This window comes from Corythoichthys intestinalis, chromosome 8, assembly GCF_030265065.1.
Source record: "Corythoichthys intestinalis isolate RoL2023-P3 chromosome 8, ASM3026506v1, whole genome shotgun sequence".
NCBI classification, from domain to species: domain Eukaryota; kingdom Metazoa; phylum Chordata; class Actinopteri; order Syngnathiformes; family Syngnathidae; genus Corythoichthys; species Corythoichthys intestinalis.
Window position 1 is genome coordinate 15,572,313 of NC_080402.1, and position 23,592 is coordinate 15,595,904.

Genomic DNA, 23,592 nt, shown 5'->3' on the forward strand with positions numbered 1-23,592 from the left:
GTACGTTATACAATAAAGGCGAGTGGACACAGGCGTTCTTTGGACCGCGCCGTTTATTGGCATAAGCTTCAGCAACTCCTTCACAACAAACATTAAGTATCGTTTAGTGAAAGCACAACAAAAATAATATTCCGATCCCTCCAAAAAAAAAATAATGTTCACAAAAAGAAAAGCACTTCAGTCTATTGTAATGAGGCCCTATTCTGACAACCAGTTAAACAACAATGCAAAATGAACTGGCATTCCACATCAAAATAGCTATGCAAAATATACGTAAAACTTAGACTTTGGTCACTCTATTTTTAATTATTGTTATTTCTATTCTTCTTATTATTATATTAACTCTACTTTTGATTGAAAATTTTACAAATTTCATTAAAACGAAAACATGAAGAGGGGTTTTAATATAAAATTACTATAACTTGTAACTATAACATTTATCGTTTAAGAACTACAAGTCTTTCTATCCGTGGATAACTTTAACAGAAAGAATGTTAATAATGCCATTTGTGGATTTATTGTTACAATAAACAAATACAGTACTTATGTACAATATGTTGTATGTATATATCCGTCGTGTGTCTTATCTTTCCATTCCAACAATAATTTACAGAAAAATATGGCATATTTTAGAGATGGTTTGAATTGCGATTAATTGCAATTAATTACGATTAATTAATTTTTAAGCTGTAATTAACTCGATTAAAAAGTTTAATCGTTTGACAGCCATATTATTTATACGTTAATAAACAATTTAGGTGTTCCCAAATGTTTTTTGTTGATTAATAAGCTTCAACAAAAATTTCATTCATAAAGTCCAAAAAAAAAAAAAAAAAAATTATTAGATTAGTCGACTAATCGTAAAAATAGTCGGCTGACTAATCGGGTGGAAATTAGTCGTTTGGGACAGCCCTAAACACGTAACCATAAATACCCCAGGAAAGGACCAAATAACCAGGGAGCATCAGGTGCACCTACTCAAGCAATCATCACAGCATGACACGCCTGATGTTGACGCAATGTAAGCAGGAAGTAATGCTTTAGCCCGGAGGTCTGACAATAAATAAAATTGCAATGCGTAGGTGTGTGTATCAGTTATCACACTACTGTTCACAGATTAGCACTTTTAAAATAGGCAATAAAACGTTTCTGTTCTTTCTTGTTAGGGCCCGAGCACTAGGCGTGCGAAGGCCCTATTGTAATGCAAAGGATTATTATTATTATTAGGGCCCGAGCACTAAGCGTGCGAAGGCCCTATTGTTTTGCAAAGGATTATTATTATTATTATTATTATTATTATTATTATTATTATTATTATTATTATTATTATTATTCTTTTTTCAGGGCAAATGAAAATGGCCAATTTGGAGGCCTGAACATGCACGAAAAGTCACCAAAATTTGCACAAACGTGCGGCTTTGCGTAAATTTCGATAATCTTGTGTCGTTTTGAAAAAATGTCAAAAAATGGCTCAGTGGCGCCCCCTTGAACCTTAAAATTTTCAAAAAGGCCTCTCCTCTCAGGTTTTCAACGTAGAGCAATGAAATTTGGGGAGTAGATACCTTATGCCTAACTGTTCAAAAAAGCCTCTTGCACCCATATTCCAAATCCAACAGGAAATCGGATATTTTGGATCAAATGTGAAATTTTTATCGGTTCACAGTTTGAGTTTACATTTGGAGGCCTGAACATGCACGAAAACTCACCAAAATTTGCACATACATGCAACTTTGCGTAAATTTTGATAATCTACAAAAAAATTTAACAAAATGGCTCAGTGGCGCCCCCTTGAAATTTTCAAAAAGGCCTTTCCTATTAGGTTTTTTCAACGTAGAACGATGAAATTTGGCGAGTCGATACATTGTGCAAAACTGCTCCAAAAAGTCTCTTGCACCCATATTCCAAACCCAACTGGAAGCCAGAAATTTTGGATCAAATGTGAAATTTTATCGATTTACATTTGAGACCTTGTCGCTGAAGAAAATAGTTGGATCGTCTTCAAAATTGGTCAGACTATTCAGGAGACATATGAGATCTTAAGTTTTCAAAATGGTGAGTTTTCACTCAAGGGTCTGACCTGGGCGTGGTCCCAAAGTCGGCCATTTTTGGGCAAAAAACCAAATTCAGAAAATGATTAAAAACTCCGTGATACAACGTTCAATCTTTTTCATTTCTAGCATGTATATGAGATATCCCAGCCTGAACACGACTGCATTGAAATATTACCCATTAGGCCTGGCGCCCCCTAGTGGGAACAGGAAATGGCCTTCTTTACGAGACAGGCTCCTCCTCCAAGGGAAAAAAATCTATTGACCTCAAACCTGTTTCAGGGGAGCCTCAAGACATGTGTTCAGGTCCCTGATGAAAAATATTGAGGTTTCGTTGAAGCGGAGAGGTCCAAACTGGAAGTGAAAATGACCGTCAACAATTTGTCTCGCCAAAAATTTTGAACAGTCATAACTCGGCAGATATGCAACATATCTGCGCCAAACTTTCCGTGTTTGTTGAGAGTCATACCCTGAAGGTTCTTGTAGGGGTCATTTGCATCAACTCTACAGTGCCAACTAGTGGCGACAGAAAGAAGTTTTAAAAAAGGCCTTTCCTATTGGGTTTTTTCAACATAGAGCAAGGAAATTTGGGGAGTAGATACCTTATGCAAAACTGCTCCAAAAAGTCTCTTGCACCCATATTCCAAATCCAACAGGAAATCGGGTATTTTGGGTCGAATGTGAAATTTTCATGGGTTCACAGTAAGAGTCTACATTTGGAGGCTTGAATATGCATAAAAACTCACCAAAATTTGCACATACATGCGGCTTTGGATAACGTTCGATAATCTTGCAACGTTACGAAACAATTTAACAAAATGGCTCAGTGGCGCCCCCTTGAAATTTTCAAAAAGGCCTCTCCATTTAGGTTTTTCTAACATAGAGTGATGAAATTTGGAGAGTCAAAACTTTGTGCAAAACTGCTCCAAAAAGTCTCTTGCACACACATTCCAAATCCTACAGGAAATCGGGTATTTTGGATTGAATGTGAACTTTTTATCGATTTACAGTGTGCACATTTTACACCTTGGCACCTAGGGAATTAGTTTGATCATTCTCAAAATTGGTGAGACTGTTCATGAGGCATATGAAATCTTAAGTTATAAAAATGGTGTGTTTTCATTCACGGGCCTGACCTGGGCGGGGCGCCAAATTCTTCCATTTTTTCGCCAAAACACCGAATTCGGAAAATGACTGATAACTCCCTCATACAACGTTCAATCTATTTTAAATCTGGCATGTGTGTGAGGTATACCAGCCTGAGCAGGACTGGATTGAAAATTTACCATTTGTGCCTGGCGCCTCCTAGTGGGAACAGGAAATGCCCTTTTTTACGGGACACACTCCTCCTCTAAAGGGAAAAAATCAATCTACTTCAAACCTGCATAAGGGAAACCTTAAGACCTGTCTTCAGGTGCCTGATGAAAAATATTGAAGTTTCGTTGAAGCGGAGGGGTCCAAACAGGAAAGTGAAAATGACTGTCAACAATTTTTCTCTCCAAAAACTTTGAACAGTCATAACTCGGCAGATATACAAGATATCTGCGCCAAACTTCCCGTGCTTGTTGAGAGTCATACCCTGAAGGGCCTTGTAGGGGTCATTTGCATCAACCCTACAGCGCCAACTAGTGGCGATAGAAAGTCACTCGTTTTTCCAAAACATGTCCAGTTCTTTTCATGTTGGTCATTGTAGTTTCAAGACCTATTAAAATACTTTTTTTACGGCCCATGTCCACGTGTCTCTGTCTGTTGCCGTGACGACCCTTTGTTCGCCATTTAAAGGAAATATTTTTTTTCAGAGACTCAGGGAGCTTATAGAGCCACAATAGTTGGCACACTTGGTCGAATTGGCCCAGTTAGAAGATTAATTTTGGTTTTGAATAAGGGCTTGGCTGCACAGCTCAGTAGTGGCTCCTTTTTTGTAGTACTCTCTCCAATAGGGGTTTTTATCTCTTGGGTGTGGGAATGTAAATAGGCGACTTTCGAGCATGTTAGGTTCTAATGAGATGATTAGAGAGGAGGATCTGCCACCACCCTGACCTGCACACAGTCCGAGTTGCGTGACGTCCGAGTTGCGCTAGATTGCGAGGGCCCGTTCAGTCCTGCTTGCAGGCCTAGTTATTATTATTATTATTATTATTAGGGCCCGAGCACTAGGCGTGCGAAGGCCCTATTGTAATGCAAAGGATTATTATTATTATTATTATTATTATTATTATTATTATTCTTTCTTCATGGCAAATGAAAATGGCCAATTTGGAGGCCTGAACATGCACGAAAAGTCACCAAAATTTGCACATACGTGCAGATTCGCGTAAATTTCGATAATCTTGCGTCGTTTTGAAAAAATGTCAAAAAATGGCTCAGTGGCGCCCCCTTGACCCTTAAAATTTTCAAAAAGGCCTCTCCTCTCAGGTTTTCAACGTAGAGCAATGAAATTTGGGGAGTAGATACCTTATGCCTAACTGCTCAAAAAAGCCTCTTGCACCCATATTCCAAATCCAACAGGAAATCGGTTATTTTGGATCGAATCTGAAATTTTTTCGGTTCACAGTTGGAGTTCACATTTGGAGGCTTGAACATGCACGAAAACTCACCAAAATGTGCACATATGTTCAACTTTGCGTAAATTTTGATAATCTTTGAAAAAAATTAACAAAAAGGCTCAGTGGCGCCCCCTTGAAATTTTCAAAAAGGCCTGTCCTATTAGGTTTTTTCAACGTAGAATGATGAAATTTGGTGAGTCGATACATTGTGTAAAACTGCTCCAAAAAGTCTCTTGCACCTATATTCCAAATCCAACAGGAAGTCGGAAATTTTGGATCAAATGCGAAATTTTATCGATTTACATTTGAGACCTTGTCGCTGAAGAAAATAGTTGGATCGTCTTCAAAATTGGTCAGACTATTCAGGAGACATATGAGATCTTAAGTTTTCAAAATGGTGAGTTTTCATCCAAGGGTCTGACCTGGGCGTGGTCCCAAAGTCGGCCATTTTTGGGCAAAATACCAAATTCAGAAAATGATTAAAAACTCCGTGATACAACGTTCAATCTTTTTCATTTCTAGCAAGTATATGAGATATCCCAGCCTGAACACGACTGCATTGAAATATTACTCATTAGGCCTGGCGCCCCCTAGTGGGAACAGGAAATGGCCTTCTTTACGAGACAGGCTCCTCCTCCAAGGGAAAAAAATCTATTGACTTCAAACCTGTTTCAGGGGAGCCTCAAGACATGTGTTCAGGTGCCTGATGAAAAATATTGAGGTTTCGTTGAAGCGGAGAGGTCCAAACTGGAAGTGAAAATGACCGTCAACAATTTGTCTCGCCAAAAACTTTGAACAGTCATAACTCGGCAGATATGCAACATATCTGCGCCAAACTTTCCGTGTTTGTTGAGAGTCATACCCTGAAGGTTCTTGTAGGGGTCATTTGCATCAACTCTACAGTGCCAACTAGTGGCGACAGAAAGAAGTTTTAAAAAAGGCCTTTCCTATTGGGTTTTTTCAACATAGAGCGAGGAAATTTGGGGAGTAGATACCTTATGCAAAACTGCTCCAAAAAGTCTCTTGCACCCGTATTCCAAATCCAACAGGAAATCGGGTATTTTGGATCAAATGTGAAATTTTTATCGGTTCACAGTAGGAGTTTACATTTGGAGGCTTGAACATGCACGAAAACTCACAAAAATTTCGACATACATGCGGCTTTGCATAACGTTCAATAATCTTGCAACGTTACGAAAACATGTAAAAAAATGGCTCACTGGCGCCCCCTTGAAATTTTCAAAAAGGCCTCTCCATTTAGGTTTTTCTAACATAGAGTGATGAAATTTGGAGAGTCAAAACTTTGTGCAAAACTGCTCCAAAAAGTCTCTTGCACACACATTCCAAATCCTACAGGAAATCGGGTATTTTGGATTGAATGTGAACTTTTTATCGATTTACAGTGTGCACATTTTACACCTTGGCACCTAGGGAATTAGTTTGATCATTCTCAAAATTAGTGAGACTGTTCATGAGGCATATGAAATCTTAAGTTATAAAAATGGTGTGTTTTCATTCATGGGCTTGACCTGGGCGGGGCGCCAAACTCTTCCATTTTTTCGCCAAAAACCGAATTCGGAAAATGACTGATAACTCCCTCATACAACGTTCAATCTATTTTAAATCTGGCATGTGTGTGAGGTATACCAGCCTGAGCAGGACTGGATTGAAAATTTACCATTTGTGCCTGGCGCCTCCTAGTGGGAACAGGAAATGCCCTTTTTTACGGGACACACTCCTCCTCTAAAGGGAAAAAAATCAATCTACCTCAAACCTGCATAAGGGAAACCTTAAGACCTGTCTTCAGGTGCCTGATGAAAAATATTGAAGTTTCGTTGAAGCGGAGGGGTCCAAACAGGAAAGTGAAAATGACTGTCAACAATTTTTCTCTCCAAAAACTTTGAACAGTCATAACTCGGCAGATATACAAGATATCTGCGCCAAACTTCCCGTGCTTGTTGAGAGTCATACCCTGAAGGGCCTTGTAGGGGTCATTTGCATCAACCCTACAGCGCCAACTAGTGGCGATAGAAAGTCACTCGTTTTTCCAAAACATGTCCAGTTCTTTTCATGTTGGTCATTGTAGTTTCAAGACCTATTAAAATACTTTTTTACGGCCCATGTCCACGTGTCTCTGTCTGTTGCCGTGACGACCCTTTGTTCGCCATTTAAAGGAAATATTTTTTTTCAGAGACTCAGGGAGCTTATAGAGCCACAATAGTTGGCACACTTGGTCGAATTGGCCGAGTTAGAAGATTAATTTTGGTTTTGAATAAGGGCTTGGCTGCACAGCTCAGTAGTGGCTCCTTTTTTGTAGTACTCTCTCCAATAGGGGTTTTTATCTCTTGGGTGTGGGAATGTAAATAGGCGACTTTCGAGCATGTTAGGTTCTAATGAGATGATTAAAGAGGAGGATCTGCCACCACCCTGACCTGCACACAGTCCGAGTTGCGTGACGTCCGAGTTGCGCTAGATTGCGAGGGCCCGTTCAGTCCTGCTTGCAGGCCTAGTTATTATTATTATTATTATTCTTCTTTCTTCATGGCAAATGAAAATGGCCAATTTGGAGGCCTGAACATGCACGAAAAGTCACCAAAATTTGCACATACGTGCAGATTCGCGTAAATTTCGATAATCTTGCGTCGTTTTGAAAAAATGTCAAAAAATGGCTCAGTGGCGCCCCCTTGACCCTTAAAATTTTCAAAAAGGCCTCTCCTCTCAGGTTTTCAACGTAGAGCAATGAAATTTGGGGAGTAGATACCTTATGCCTAACTGCTCAAAAAAGCCTCTTGCACCCATATTCCAAATCCAACAGGAAATCGGTTATTTTGGATCGAATCTGAAATTTTTTCGGTTCACAGTTGGAGTTCACATTTGGAGGCTTGAACATGCACGAAAACTCACCAAAATGTGCACATATGTTCAACTTTGCGTAAATTTTGATAATCTTTGAAAAAAATTAACAAAAAGGCTCAGTGGCGCCCCCTTGAAATTTTCAAAAAGGCCTGTCCTATTAGGTTTTTTCAACGTAGAATGATGAAATTTGGTGAGTCGATACATTGTGTAAAACTGCTCCAAAAAGTCTCTTGCACCTATATTCCAAATCCAACAGGAAGTCGGAAATTTTGGATCAAATGCGAAATTTTATCGATTTACATTTGAGACCTTGTCGCTGAAGAAAATAGTTGGATCGTCTTCAAAATTGGTCAGACTATTCAGGAGACATATGAGATCTTAAGTTTTCAAAATGGTGAGTTTTCATCCAAGGGTCTGACCTGGGCGTGGTCCCAAAGTCGGCCATTTTTGGGCAAAATACCAAATTCAGAAAATGATTAAAAACTCCGTGATACAACGTTCAATCTTTTTCATTTCTAGCATGTATATGAGATATCCCAGCCTGAACACGACTGCATTGAAATATTACTCATTAGGCCTGGCGCCCCCTAGTGGGAACAGGAAATGGCCTTCTTTACGAGACAGGCTCCTCCTCCAAGGGAAAAAAATCTATTGACTTCAAACCTGTTTCAGGGGAGCCTCAAGACATGTGTTCAGGTGCCTGATGAAAAATATTGAGGTTTCGTTGAAGCGGAGAGGTCCAAACTGGAAGTGAAAATGACCGTCAACAATTTGTCTCGCCAAAAACTTTGAACAGTCATAACTCGGCAGATATGCAACATATCTGCGCCAAACTTTCCGTGTTTGTTGAGAGTCATACCCTGAAGGTTCTTGTAGGGGTCATTTGCATCAACTCTACAGTGCCAACTAGTGGCGACAGAAAGAAGTTTTAAAAAAGGCCTTTCCTATTGGGTTTTTTCAACATAGAGCGAGGAAATTTGGGGAGTAGATACCTTATGCAAAACTGCTCCAAAAAGTCTCTTGCACCCGTATTCCAAATCCAACAGGAAATCGGGTATTTTGGATCAAATGTGAAATTTTTATCGGTTCACAGTAGGAGTTTACATTTGGAGGCTTGAACATGCACGAAAACTCACAAAAATTTCGACATACATGCGGCTTTGCATAACGTTCAATAATCTTGCAACGTTACGAAAACATGTAAAAAAATGGCTCACTGGCGCCCCCTTGAAATTTTCAAAAAGGCCTCTCCATTTAGGTTTTTCTAACATAGAGTGATGAAATTTGGAGAGTCAAAACTTTGTGCAAAACTGCTCCAAAAAGTCTCTTGCACACACATTCCAAATCCTACAGGAAATCGGGTATTTTGGATTGAATGTGAACTTTTTATCGATTTACAGTGTGCACATTTTACACCTTGGCACCTAGGGAATTAGTTTGATCATTCTCAAAATTAGTGAGACTGTTCATGAGGCATATGAAATCTTAAGTTATAAAAATGGTGTGTTTTCATTCATGGGCCTGACCTGGGCGGGGCGCCAAACTCTTCCATTTTTTCGCCAAAAACCGAATTCGGAAAATGACTGATAACTCCCTCATACAACGTTCAATCTATTTTAAATCTGGCATGTGTGTGAGGTATACCAGCCTGAGCAGGACTGGATTGAAAATTTACCATTTGTGCCTGGCGCCTCCTAGTGGGAACAGGAAATGCCCTTTTTTACGGGACACACTCCTCCTCTAAAGGGAAAAAAATCAATCTACCTCAAACCTGCATAAGGGAAACCTTAAGACCTGTCTTCAGGTGCCTGATGAAAAATATTGAAGTTTCGTTGAAGCGGAGGGGTCCAAACAGGAAAGTGAAAATGACTGTCAACAATTTTTCTCTCCAAAAACTTTGAACAGTCATAACTCGGCAGATATACAAGATATCTGCGCCAAACTTCCCGTGCTTGTTGAGAGTCATACCCTGAAGGGCCTTGTAGGGGTCATTTGCATCAACCCTACAGCGCCAACTAGTGGCGATAGAAAGTCACTCGTTTTTCCAAAACATGTCCAGTTCTTTTCATGTTGGTCATTGTAGTTTCAAGACCTATTAAAATACTTTTTTACGGCCCATGTCCACGTGTCTCTGTCTGTTGCCGTGACGACCCTTTGTTCGCCATTTAAAGGAAATATTTTTTTTCAGAGACTCAGGGAGCTTATAGAGCCACAATAGTTGGCACACTTGGTCGAATTGGCCGAGTTAGAAGATTAATTTTGGTTTTGAATAAGGGCTTGGCTGCACAGCTCAGTAGTGGCTCCTTTTTTGTAGTACTCTCTCCAATAGGGGTTTTTATCTCTTGGGTGTGGGAATGTAAATAGGCGACTTTCGAGCATGTTAGGTTCTAATGAGATGATTAAAGAGGAGGATCTGCCACCACCCTGACCTGCACACAGTCCGAGTTGCGTGACGTCCGAGTTGCGCTAGATTGCGAGGGCCCGTTCAGTCCTGCTTGCAGGCCTAGTATTGAAGATTGTTATCTATTTAAAAACAAAACTTGTTTTTTTTTTTTTTTTACATAAATTGAGGGATACACAAAGTACATTATTTCAGTTCACAGCCAGTCTTGAGAAATCTTTGGTTGTTTTAGCGTGGTTAATTTATTAAGGAACAAAGTGTTTGGATTTTCTGCTCATGGGATAACATGAGTTTTGTTGATCGGCTGTCATACTTTTGTGAGAGAGACACGCTGACTTCCTCTTCTCTCGGTCACTCCCCCACACAAACAATCTCTACATGTCACCATCATGCTCCTTCTCAGCTGTCGTTTCTTTAATATATTCAAGTTAGCTAACCACAGACTAGAGTCAGCATGTCATTTTGATTTCATCATCTGGGGAGACAATGCCATTTCAGCAGAGACATGGGAGTAAAAACCTAGGCCAGCTAACCTTTCCTTTGTTACTGCAATGTTAGAGTTTCGGTTTGTTAGTTTTGGGTTCGTTTCATTAGTAATTTGAATTAATAATTCAGTAAGTAATTTCTTTGACTGTTAACACATGGCAACATGTACATTACAACAAAGGATGCACATTGTCAACTGAATATTGATGTTTTAAAATGCAATCCTCGATCTTTTTGTCACACACAATTGCTTAATGTCAAAACTAAAAATAACTACTATTTATACAAAGTTGTACATTTATACAGACACTCTAGGGTTCTTTTTTACCTCTCTGAGTATTCTGCGCTGAACTATTGGCATCGTCTTTGGTGGACGGCAACTCCCTGGGAGAGAAGCAACAGTGCCACACTCTCTCCATTTGTAGACAACTTCTCTGACTGTCGATTGATGAACATCCAGACTATTAGAGATGGTTTTGTATCCTTTCCCAGCTTTATACAAACAAACAATTCTTGCTCGCAGGTCGCATCCATCCTCTTTTCAGCTTCAACTGTCTGACAGACGGCCTAAGGTTTTCCTACTAAATATCCTGAATTCATTCTTCTATTAATGACTGCAAGTTTTCCAGGCCCTGAGGCAGCAAAAAAGCCCCAAATCATGATGCTCACTCCAACATGCTTCAAGGTGGGAATGAGGTGTTGATGTTGTTGAGCTTTTTCATTTTTCCTCCACACATGACGTTGTGCTTTACTCCCAAACAATTCGACTTTGGTTTTATCAGTGCACAAAATATTTTGCCAAAACTTCTAAGGAGTGCTCAAGTGCCTTTTTGCGAACATTAAACGCGTAATAGATTTTTTTTAAGACAGCATCGGCTTCCTCCCATGAACACCATTCTTGGCCTTGGTTTTACATATAGTTGATGTGTGCAGAGATATTGGACTGTGCCAGTGATTTCTGTAAGTCTGTAGCAGACACTCTAGGGTTCTTTTTTACCTCTCTGAGTATTATGCGCTGAACTCTTGGCATCATCTTCGGCAGATGGCCACTCCTTGGGAGAGAAGCAACAGTGCCAAACTCTCTCAATTTGTAGACAACTTCTCTGTTTGTCGATTGATGAACATCCAAACTTTTAGAGATGGTTTTGTATGCTTTCCCAGCTTTATACAAATCAACAATCCTGATCAGACAGCTCTTTTGACTGAGCTATGATGCACATCAGACAATGCTTCTCATCAAGACAAAAAAAAAAGTGGTTAAAAAAGTTTCAATTGCTCACCAGGGTTCACTTAATTGTTTTTCCCCCTTCTGTCATTGTTTGCATGCTATCCTCATTAAATTATGAAAACAAATAAATGTTTGGGTGGTTTTAGTTAAAGCAGACAGTTTTTTCATCTGTGTGACTTTGACAAAGATCAGATCACATTTGATGGTGATTTTATGCAGAAATGTGGGAAATTCCAAAAGGTTCAGATACTTTTTCATAACACTGTATATCGAATGTATCAATGTCAAACATGACCTACTCATTCATGTCTAATACTCATTTACAAATGCTTATTTTGCATTAGATTATTTTTTCTGATGAAAAAAAGACACTTTACTATCAAAAATCAGCATCATAATTATGACGCAGTCACTTGTAACTCATTAGTTTTAATAGCATGACATAACAACAAAAGTCTCACACTTTGTCCACACAAAGCATGTGCCAAATTTAAAAACTACCGTAGATATTTTTTTGTTTGAAAGGAAGACACGCAGTGAGTTTTTTTTTTTTGGTCATGGCTATTTCTATAAACTTTCCGACAGAAAACTTCCCGCCTGTTTGAACCACATACGTGACTTCCTTTTATTATTTCTCATTTGCTAACTCTGCAGATTTCAACAGACTATTTTGGTCACCAGGACAGCAGAGTGACTGCCTCTATTGCTCATAGCATGAAGCATAATGACTGAAGAAAGACGGCCTCTCTGATCTAGCAGTCTTGCAATGGTATGTCAGTGGAATTCTGTGTGAACCAGTTTGTGTTCATAAAAGAACACGTGTTTGAGTTTGAGGTTATCTTGAAGTGCACTTGGCGATAGGACAGATAAGCGATACTGTTTGGATTAGCAAACTGACAAGGGGGACGAATGAATGTGTGTACAAAGAATCGGGATTAACTGTTTATTTGTGAAACCATGGATGCAGAGATGTGACGGTTCTGATAACTCAATACATAGTGAAAACGATTACAAGAGCAAATACGTCAGGAAAGCAAATGTTTCTCACCTTCTCTTTCACACAGTTGTTACAACCTCTCAACCACATGACGGGGAATTCCTTACGTCATGTTGGCTTGATTCTGCTTCTCTGTAATGAGATGAAACTGTTTGTGGTAGTAGTGCCAAAATTACACCAGAAATTTCTTTTTTCGCTAGATGATGAAACTCAAGCACAAAACACGCATCTACCAAATGAAAACTGAGCAACCTGTTATAGGTTGTATGAATGTTTTTGACTCAAGTTTTTTGTCCCTCTATTTACTTGAAGATCCTCACCCACTCATTTTACAAGTTGGCATATTTTGTTTAGTTTCTAATAACTCATTAGCTGCCAATGACGGCAACAAGTGAGCCAGAGCTGCTTTTACAATGACTACACAGTAACTTTGACTAAACACTAACAACACTCAAACTAAGGAAAACACATCAACAACCTTCCTACTCTTCTAACACATTTTAGAATAGAATAGAATAGAATAGAATAGAATAGAATAGAATAGAATAGAATAGAATAGAATAGAATAGAATAGAATAGAATAGAATAGAATAGAATAGAATTGCAAGATTGGAATTAAAATTGAAAGACTAAGGATTTCCTTATTTAGGAATTAGATTCCAATACGCCATTAGTTTACACACGTAAAACTACTTAAAGCAACCCTAGATAACTTTTCAACCTTCATAATATATTTTCATAACATTTGTGATGATATGTCAACTGAAAACTAGTTGAATGACACCTCTTTTATCTCTTGAGTGGGTCTGTATTGCTTTCACCAGCACTTATGAACTTTGAGGAGGCTGGCTGAGACCCTGCCACACACACAAAAAAAAACCTACAAATGTGCTGACTGCTCTACAGCGTACGGCACTCCTTCCCTTCCCCATTCATTATAGACAAGTTTCCTGACCGAAATATGGGTGGCGCCATCTTAGAAAATTTCTCATGAGTTGTGGTTGACGTTAGCAGTGTGTTGACTGCAAAATCAAGCCAGAGGAACCCAAGGAATCTCCAAAAATGGATTCAGCACGACGTAGATGAGACGTAGATGAGATTGTATGATTGTTCTTATCACTTCGTTGATCATTCGTGGACAAAATTATAAAAACCTGTCAGCCTGTGTTGACGTGAGGTATAGATTGATATGCTGGTCACTTGAGTGACCAAAATGAGGTGAAATTACAAATTATATTACATTTGCTGAATGCAGAAGCCGTCGTAATGATGGCAGATGGATGCGTTTTTTCTAGGGCTGTCAAACGATTAAAAATTTTAATCAAGTTAATTACAGCTTAAAAATTAAATATTCGTAATTAATCGCAATTCAAACCATCTTTAAAATATGCCATATTTTTCTGTAAATTATTGTTGGAATGGAAAGATAAGACACAAGACAGATATATACATTCAGCATACGGTACATATGTACTGTATTTGTTTATTATAACAATAAATCCACAAGATGGCATTAACATTATTAACATTCTCTTAAAGCGATCCATGGATAGAAAGACTTGTAGTTCTTAAAGGGGATGTTTTGGCAAAGGGGGTGTGAGACATCAATAGAACCGTTATGTGCCAAGATAACAAATATTGATAAAGTTAACAAAAAAATCAATCACATTAATGAGCAATTATCGAAAATAGATCGAAAATGATGAACATTCCCGAAAGTGTTCCGGAAACAGCCGAATGGGGCGCCAACGTCACGACAAGTGATTGACAGTCAAGGCGGAGCCAGGTGCCATTGTTTTTTAACGACGAGAGAGTAGCGTTGGGGTTTGTTTGACGAAAACATCTCAGAAATGGTTCAAAACTGCTGTGCTATGTGGTGTACAAATAGTTATTTATCAGAATATAGTATCCATGAGTTCCCGAACGTGAAAAAAAAAGCTGGACTACGCAGAAGATGGGTAAAGTTCGTCCGTGCAAAGAGGGCTAATTTTCTAGACACAGCCTCCGGCACGCTTTTCTGGGGTGCGCATTTTCCACCTGAAAGCTTCTCGAACTGTGGACAAGTGAAATCGGATTTTGCTAAAATATTGCTGCTCAAAGGAGATGCGGTGCCGACCATGCACGCGCAGCGACCTAAATGTCCCGAGATATCAAGAAAAAGGATGATGACAAGCAAAAGAAGGCTAAGGAAAGGAGGGGAGCAGCCAAGCTCGAAATGGCCAGAGTGAGTACTCTTTTATAATTAAAAAAATGTCACGCATTGGATACAGGACTGGACACATGTATACATTATCGTTCGTAAAATATATAGAACAAATCCTCTGATCCCATTCATATTTGTGTCTGTTGGCAGAGCCAAAAGCTATGATAGCGCAATAAATGACAATTATTCTATGCATTCCTTTATTTTGCAGTCACGGTGTATCAGCTTCACAAAAAGAAATGCAAAACAAATCATTGGTGTTTCCCACACGATCTGCTGCCGATGTTTCATCAGTGTCATTGCTCCCCTGAATGACCGTTTCATTACGCTGCATTGGCGTTGGTTTGGGCTCAAATTGCTAACCTAAAACACCGATTAAAGCTTCGTAACTCTCCTCGTCACCATTAGATGAACATTCGTTACGTACTTCTACGTCGGATTCGTTGCTGAAACTAGAAACAAAATTGTCTGCCATCATCGCCGCCATTCTGTATTAAAGCACTGAGCCTTTTTCTTGTTGAAGAAACACCCCTCACTGTCAATTCTGAATTCTCTTTTATTGACAACGAGGGGTGTTTCTTCATGAGGGAACCTGGAATATGTGCAGGACGAACACAATGCATCAGCATAAACAGCTCAAAGCACTCCTAATTCTCCCCTCACTAGAAGGAATTATATTGATGCAGACAGGCGCTGCCCCCCTAGTGGCCGGTGGCACTCTCTTCACTTGTCGTGACGTCACGCACACAATCTGCCAGATCTCGGGCGCCGGTCATTTTTGCTTGACAATCGAGCCAAATTTCTCTCATTTTCTTGTGTGTAATTACACGAAGTGGCATGATATGAATACAAAAGGCATGCGTTTATGGATAAATGATGGAATATTAAAATTTTCCCAGGGCGCTACATCCCCTTTGGTCCTAATGGGAAACGCAGTCTTTCTTAAGGCAAACACTACAGCTTTTGTCCACCGGCATCGCTAACATCAACCAAAATTGAAAAGTTACCAAGTCTTGCATAAAGTTATCATTCTTAAGCTTGGAGTTAAGGCAAAGTAAAAGTATAAATCCTACCTAAATGCTTCCATTGATTATAATTGTATGTAGATGAGCCAGAAGATTTCCTTATTTGTCAAACTGATTCTAAAACAAAGTGCTACGAGGGAGGCGGTGAAGTGCCGTATAAAATACGTAGCAGCTAATTTCAGCTACATTAGCTGTAGGTAATAATGAAACTCTATTCTAGTACTAATATTACGACATTAATCTCGTAGTCCTATCTTTTTTTCTTTATTTAATACTCTGTCATAAATTGCCGCTCTTGAGCAGGTTTCCTCATTTATTCCACTACAGTAACACAATCCGAGCTCCTCGGGCTTTTATTTTGTTACTCTCGGTCAATTGAATTTGCATATTGGCTAAATGATTAGTTTCATCCGATTAAGATTCAGGATTTATATGTAGATATGCTTTATATAATCAAGAATTAGATTTGTAGCAACATTAGGTAACATTCAAACCGTTAGAAAAGATTTTCATAAAATTTGTGATGATATGTCGACTGACAGTTAAATGACACCTCTTTTATATGTTGAGGGGGTGTGTATTGCTTTCACCGGTACTGATTAACTTTGAGTAGGGTGGCAGCAACCCTACCACACAAAAACAGGCAAAACACTACCGCTTTTGTCCACCGGCGTCGCTAAAATCGACCAGAACTGAGTTGAATAGTGTTGCTTTAAGATATGAATGAAATATTTAGTTCCCGAATTAAACATTTTAGTGTAACTCTTGGTTATTTTGAAAAAAAAAAAAAAAATGTAAGTGGCTAGATATCATTGTAAATAGGCAGAAAACAAGCAACTCAAATTTTCACACCAAATTTTAAACATTTTTTGGCACTAAGTGTGACAATATGTTACTGTAATTTTTAGTGTGTGTGTCTTTACAAACGTATGGAGAAGAGGAGAATGTTTATTCCGTATATATTAGCGGCTTTGATACATTTTTGACTTCTTGATTATTAGGCTCCTTGGTTATATGTTAAACAATGTGAAATAATAATTCCTCACTTTGGTTATGAGGCCCTTTAAACATCATTTGAAATCAAATACAGTGGTATGAAAAAGGGTCTGAACCTGTTGGAATTTATCACATTTTTGCATAAAATCACCATCAAATGTGATCTGATCTTTGTCCAAATCACAGATGAAAATACAGTGCCTGCTTTAACTAAAACCACCCAAACATTTATAGGTTTTCATATTTCAATGAGGATAGTATTCAAACAATGACAGAAGGGGGAAAATAAGTAAGTGAACCATCACATTTAATATTTTGTGGCCCCTCCTTTGGCAGCAATAACTTCAACCAGACGCTTGCTGTAGCTGCAGATCAGTCTGGCACATCGATCAGGACTAATCTTGGCCCATTCTTCTCTACAAAACAGCTGTCAACTGTCTGACAGACAGCCTGAGGTTTCCCTGCAAAACATCCTGATGAACTTTTGAATTCATTCTTCCATTAATGATTGCAAGTTCTCAAGGCCTTGAGGCAGCTAAACAGCCCCAAATCATGATGCTCCCTCCACCATGCGTCACGTTTGGGATGAGGTGTTGATGTCGGTGAGCTGTTCCAAATCAACAATCTTTGATAGCAGGTCTTCAGAAAGCTCTTTTGACCAAGCCATGATGCACATCAGACTATGCTTCTCATCACGACATTTCTCTGTGTGTTTTATAGTGAGCAGGGCAGCTTTAAACCACTCATCACTGATTGGGCATACACCTGTCTTAAAATGTTTGGTAAAAATTGGTTTCAATTGCTCTTTAAGACTCAAAGGGTTCACTTACTTATTTTTCCCTCTTCTGTCATTGTTTGCATGCTATCCTCATTAAAATATGAAAACTTATAAATGTTTGGGTGGTTTTAGTCAAAGAAGACACTGTATTTTCATCTGTGTGATTTTGACAAAGACCAGATCACATTTGATGGTGATTTTATGCAGAAATGTGAGAAATTCCAAAAGGTTCAGATACTTTTTCATACCACTGCAGGTGGTTCTTACTAGCAAATGTTACAACACAGAAAAAAAGCCCTTCCAAATTCCAAATGACTGAAAATGCCCTCATCCATTACCTCCCATGACGTCTGCGGCAAATTGGCTCAAGGCAGAGTGGACATTAATCGCTTACCAGTAAAAAAAAAAAAGTTCTAAATAATAGGGAAATTTACTGGTTGTACACATAAAATTTGGATGAGATTTTTACCGGAATTAGCTCAAATTTGAGGGGCAAGATAATGCATCCTTTTCTCTGTCTCTTATCTCACTCTCTTCCTGCCAGATGTTTTCTCCCTGCGTTCTAAAGTAGGATGTTTTTTTTTTTTTTTGATGACATTCAGTGTAAGATTCTCAGCCCGTCTCGTTGCAAGTTACCAGAAACTGCGAATATTTGCTTTTAACTCGACTTAAACATGTGTCTGGATACTATCATCTCACCCTTTTAAGAAGGGATCGTGACTCTGAGTTTCGTGATTTCGATGCGCTTATCGTGACGGGCTATGTTATTTCATATCAAACTAATTGGCCACCAGTCCATTTGGTGCTGGCAGTCCAAGTGGATTGGACCTCAACCGCCATCAATGGCACTGAGGCATGATAATTCAATGTCGGTCATCTAAGTTCAAGTGGATTTGATATTTTGATTTCCATCGCTATCTATGGCAGTGAATGATTTTAAGACATTCATGCATGAATGAATTGATTTTTTCCTTAAAGCAACACCAGGTAATGATTCCGTTTCGGTCGATGTTAGCGAAGCTGGTGGACAAAAGCAGTTGTTCAGAATTTTTGACATTAAGCTTAATCTTCGAATTAGCGGGGAATTAATTAGTCGGTGGAGTTGATTTGAACAAATTCGGTGAAAAAACATTTCTTATATGTATCTTTTTCCAATGCTAAATCTGAATAAATACATTGAACACATACACAATTTTCTGGGTTGGGGGGGCGCTACTTCGCGATTTTTCACCTATCGCGGCGGGTTCTGGTCGTCATTAACTGCGAAAAACGAGAGATCACTGTACTTCATCCATTACTGCTACTGCAACCCAGGGCCGTTCCTGACCAATTTGGTGCCCTAGGCAACATATTTATTGCCCCACCCCCCCCATTTTCACATATATTTAAACACTCACACTGAAAAAGCACGTTATCTCTTTGTAATTTATTATATAAAAAAAGACAACGAACAAGTGCAGAAATTAAAAGAAAAATGCTGTAATAACTATTCAAAAGCACCAATGAAAACACTTAAAAAACAAATGCATTAAATAAAAAATTACAATTGTTATTACAATATGATTAACACCCACCCACACACACCTATATAAAGACACACAGAACACTAAATTATTGCAGCCGACTGTACCTGTCTATTGGATTCGGCCACTATACTTGATGGGCGTAGTTAAAAGAAAATACATTCTTGAAGCACGGCAACGACACAGGACTATCCAATAATAATGAATTAAATAATACACTCACCGGCCACTTTATTAGGTACGCCATGCTAGCTTTTGCCTTCAGAACTGCCTCAATTCTTCGTGGCATAGATTCAACAAGGTGCTGGAAGCATTCCTCAGAGAGTTTGGTCCATATTGACATGATGGCATCACACATTTGGTGCAGATTTGTCGGCTGCACATTCATGATGCGAATGTCCCGTTCCACCACATCCCAGAGATGCTCTATTGGATTGAGATCTGGTGACTGTGGAGGCCATTTGAGTACAGTGAACTCATTGTCATACTCAAGAAACCAGTCTGAGGTAATTCCAGCTTTATGACATGGTGCATTATCCTGCTGAAAGTAGCCATCAGAAATTGGGTACATTGTTGCCATAAAGGGGTGGACATGGTCAGCAACAATTCTTAGGTAGGCTGTGGCGTTCCAACGATGCTCAATTGGTACCAAGGGGCCCAAAGAGTGCCAAGAAAATATTCCCCACACCACCACCACCACCAGCCTCACCCGTTGATACAAGGCAGGATGGATCCATGGTTTCATGTTGTTGACGCCAAATTCTGACCCTACCATCCGAATGTCACAGCAGAAATCAAGACTCATTGGACCAGGCAACGTTTTTCAAATCTTTTATTGTCCAATTTCGATGAGCTTGTGCAAATTGTAGCCCTAGTTTCCTATTCTTAGTTGAAAGGAGTGGCACCCGGCGTGGTCTTCTGCTGCTGTAGCCCATCTGCCTCAAAGTTCGACGTACTGTGCGTTCAGAGATGCTCTTCTGCCTACCTTGGTTGTAACGGGTGGTTATTTGAGTCACTGTTGCCTTTCTATCAGCTCAAATCAGTCTGGCCATTCTCCTCTGACCTCTGGCATCAACAAGGCATTTCCGCCCACAGAACTGCCGCTCACTAGATATTTTTTCTTTTTCAGACCATTCTCTGTAAACCCTAGAGATGGTTGTGCGTGAAAATCCCAGTAGATCAGCAGTTTCTGAAATACTCAGACCAGCCCTTCTGGCACCAACAACCATGCCACGTTCAAAGTCACTCAAATCACCTTTCTTCCCCATACTGATGCTCGGTTTGAAATGCAGGAGATTGTCTTAAACCATGTCTACATGCCTAAATGCACTGAGTTGCCACCATGTGATTGGCTGATTAGAAATTAAGTGTTAACGAGCAGTTGGACAGGTGTACCTAATAAAGTGGCCGGTGAGTGTATAGGATAGCAAAAAAAATTAATAGTTTGAATATTTTTTCACATGAATGTGATCGCCATTTTAATGAATTAATAACACATTTAATAACAAATGTTTGCATTTAAATCCATGGCACTTTTAGTCCCCCATACCACAGAATTTTGAAATTATTAATCCCATATTTAATGGTGTATTTATTTAATTAACCTTGGCACTTTTAGGCAAGGCAAATTTATTTGAAAAGCACAATTTAACACAAGGTAAAAGTGGTTCACATCACATGAAAATAAGCAAGACAATTTTAGTGTCCCATACACTTTGTCCAAATTTCTCTGAAATTGGAGGGGGAGTAAATTTGACTGAATATTTCTAAAACAACAGCCTGGCTAATGATACAGTATAATTTTGCTTTAGCACTAAGTCATATAACCTCTATGTCAATAGGGAATGGGACGTACTACGTCACTGTTTGGCTAGGCCGCCATGCTGGCAATATCCTTCCGGCAGACTCAACGGGGATTGTAACGTGTGGTAGTGATAACCTAATTCCTTCGGTGTATTAGAAAGAAAATATGGGTGTGCATTGTTGTGTTACCGGGTGCAACAGTCTCTCCTGCGACAAAAAAAAAAAGGGCGAGGAAAACTGGACTCACTTCTCACCGTTTTCCTGCATGGAGGACCAAATATCAGATCACGAAGGCACGACGGATGGCTGGGTTGCAGCGGTTCGTCGGAAAAGCATTTCTTTTGATCATATTTCTGCTGGAATGAGAGCGTGTTCCCGTCATCTCTACTCTTGTAAGTTGAACGATTTATCCGTTTTGGTTTCAATACGTTTTTTTATTTTTTTACCGTTGTGTAAATCTGCCTCGGTAGCAATGCTAACCTACTCCTCCTCCTCACCTACCTGTTGTGTTACTAGGAAAACCTGCATATGAAATGCTGACAACACATCCCGATTGGTCACCATATCTCTTCTTGGGTTATTCAGAGGTCAAGCGCACCACATCGGAGCGTTATGAGAGGTTGGAAAGGCGAAGAGTGCACGATGAAACTTCAGTTTGCTCTGCTCTTACAAACACGATCCCAAGTGTTGTTGTGAAAAGTCAATAAAATATGAATACCAAAACATGACTTGAACAACTTCTTGACAAACTGTAACTGCTTGTTGTTTACTTCAGGTCTTCATAATAAACAGGTGTAATTTGTGACTATTAAGTCATAATTACAAAGTCAGGTGACTTAATTTTGTTATTCTATTTGGAATATGCATTGACAATGTGTGGACAGTGTTGTAGACAAGAACTGGGACTGATAAATTGGAATAGATTTATTTCAAGTAATGCAACTTCTCCAATACAATATTTGAGCTGACAGTTTAAAATCTTTAAATTAGTGCAAACAAGGCCCACCCTCTGACGGGGTCAGCAAATATTATATAATTATAAGTAATATATACAAGTTTAACATAAATGTGTCTTTGTCAAAGCAGTTTAAAAACCATTTACTGGCCTTGGGTAAATTGCCAGACAGAATAAATATGTGGTTTAAAGTTCTGGTATTTCCATTTTAGGTATTGCAAGTTCTCCAACACAATATTTGAACTGACAGTTTAAAATCATTTTAGTGCAAAATGGCCCAAACTGACAGGGGGTAGCAAATATTATAATACATAATATATTATAAAAAGCTATATACTATATAAATACAAGATCACAACAAAACCTGTATTTTTCAAAGCAGTTAAAAAAACATTCAGTGGCCTCAGGTAGATAAAGGTGTATAAATATGTACATTACAGTTCTTGCATTTCTATTTTAGGTATTGCAACTTTTCCAACACTATTTGAATTGACAGTCTAATCTAAAGTCTACATTAGTGCAAACAAGAATAATTATAAATAATAATAGAATTTATCAATTCAACATTACAATGAAACGTGTCTTTGTCAAAGTGGTTAAAAAAAACAACACTTCACTGTCCTTAGTTAAATAGCCAGGCAGAATAAATATGTGCATTAAAGTTCTTGCATTTTCACAAGTTAAAAGCCCGCAGTTTATCAGCAAGAAAGGCAGACCCAGACGGCGTCTGCTGCAGGGGCTTGTTTGATTCCGACACAAGACAAATGGAACCACTCAACTGAACAAATTTTCTTTGTCAAATAATCCAAGAAGAGAGATGGTGACCAATCGGGATGTCTTGTCAGCAGGTTTACCTAGTAACACAACAGGTAGGTGAGGAGGAGGAGGAGGTTAGCATTGCTACCGAGGCAGATTTACACAACGGTAAAAAAAATTAAAAAACGTATTGAAACCAAAATGGATAAATCGTTCAATTTACAAGAGTAGAGATGACGGGAACACGCTCTCATTCCAGCAGAAATATGATCAAAGGAAATGCTTTTCCGACGAACCGCTGCAACCCAGCCATCCGTCGTGCCTTCGTGATCTGATATTTGGTCCTCCATGCAGGAAAACGGTGAGAAGTGAGTCCAGTTTTCCTCGCCCTTTTTTTTTTTTTTTTTTGTCGCAGGAGACACTGTTGCACCCGGTAACACAACAATGCACACCCATATTTTCTTTCTAATACACCGAAGGAATTAGGTTAGCACTACCACACGTTACAATCCCCGTTGAGTCTGCCGGAAGGATATTGCCAGCATGGCGGCCTAGCCAAACAGTGACGTAGTACGTCCCATTCCCTATAAGTGCTAGCTTGCAGTTGCGCTAAGTCTACGTGCTTATGCTGTTGAAAAAAATCAGCACAACAAACCTGTTTTTCTTCACGTCTTTGCTGTCTTCTTTCTTTTTCTTCTCGGTCCCGGAGGGCTTTTGTTTTGTCATGAAGTTCACTTGTCACCGTACCGTCACTCAACTGCGGAGGCTAAAAATAGCACCTTCAAGTAGCTCGCTGCTCTGCTGGGTGGTGAGACTAGGGTCCGTGGTGAAGTTATCGCATCACAGGAAAAAGTGGAATGGGCAGAAGGCACACTAGAAAAATGGTTTCATTAATATTTAAAGACTTATTATGCACGGTTTTGTTGTTCTTTTGTTTTATTGTTTTGTATAATTTTTTGAATACTGCTTTCATCAAATATTATTTGAATAT

General features: G+C 39.1%; 1 protein-coding gene across 2 annotated transcripts in view; it reads right to left on the reverse strand.

Annotated features, from left to right (window-relative positions):
• LOC130919955 (phospholipid phosphatase 3-like) overlaps positions 1–23,387 on the reverse strand; it is a 90,357-nt gene extending 66,970 nt beyond the window's left edge. For both annotated transcript variants that reach the window (XM_057842633.1, XM_057842630.1), the window contains exons 1-2: positions 23,257–23,387; positions 12,614–12,694 (exon numbers count right to left, since the gene is read on the reverse strand). In XM_057842633.1, the coding sequence (XP_057698616.1) occupies positions 12,614–12,652 (39 nt within the window). In that variant the 5' untranslated portion in view covers positions 12,653–12,694; positions 23,257–23,387. The remainder of the gene's footprint in view (positions 1–12,613; positions 12,695–23,256) is intronic.
• Between the last annotated feature and the right edge of the window lie 205 nt (positions 23,388–23,592).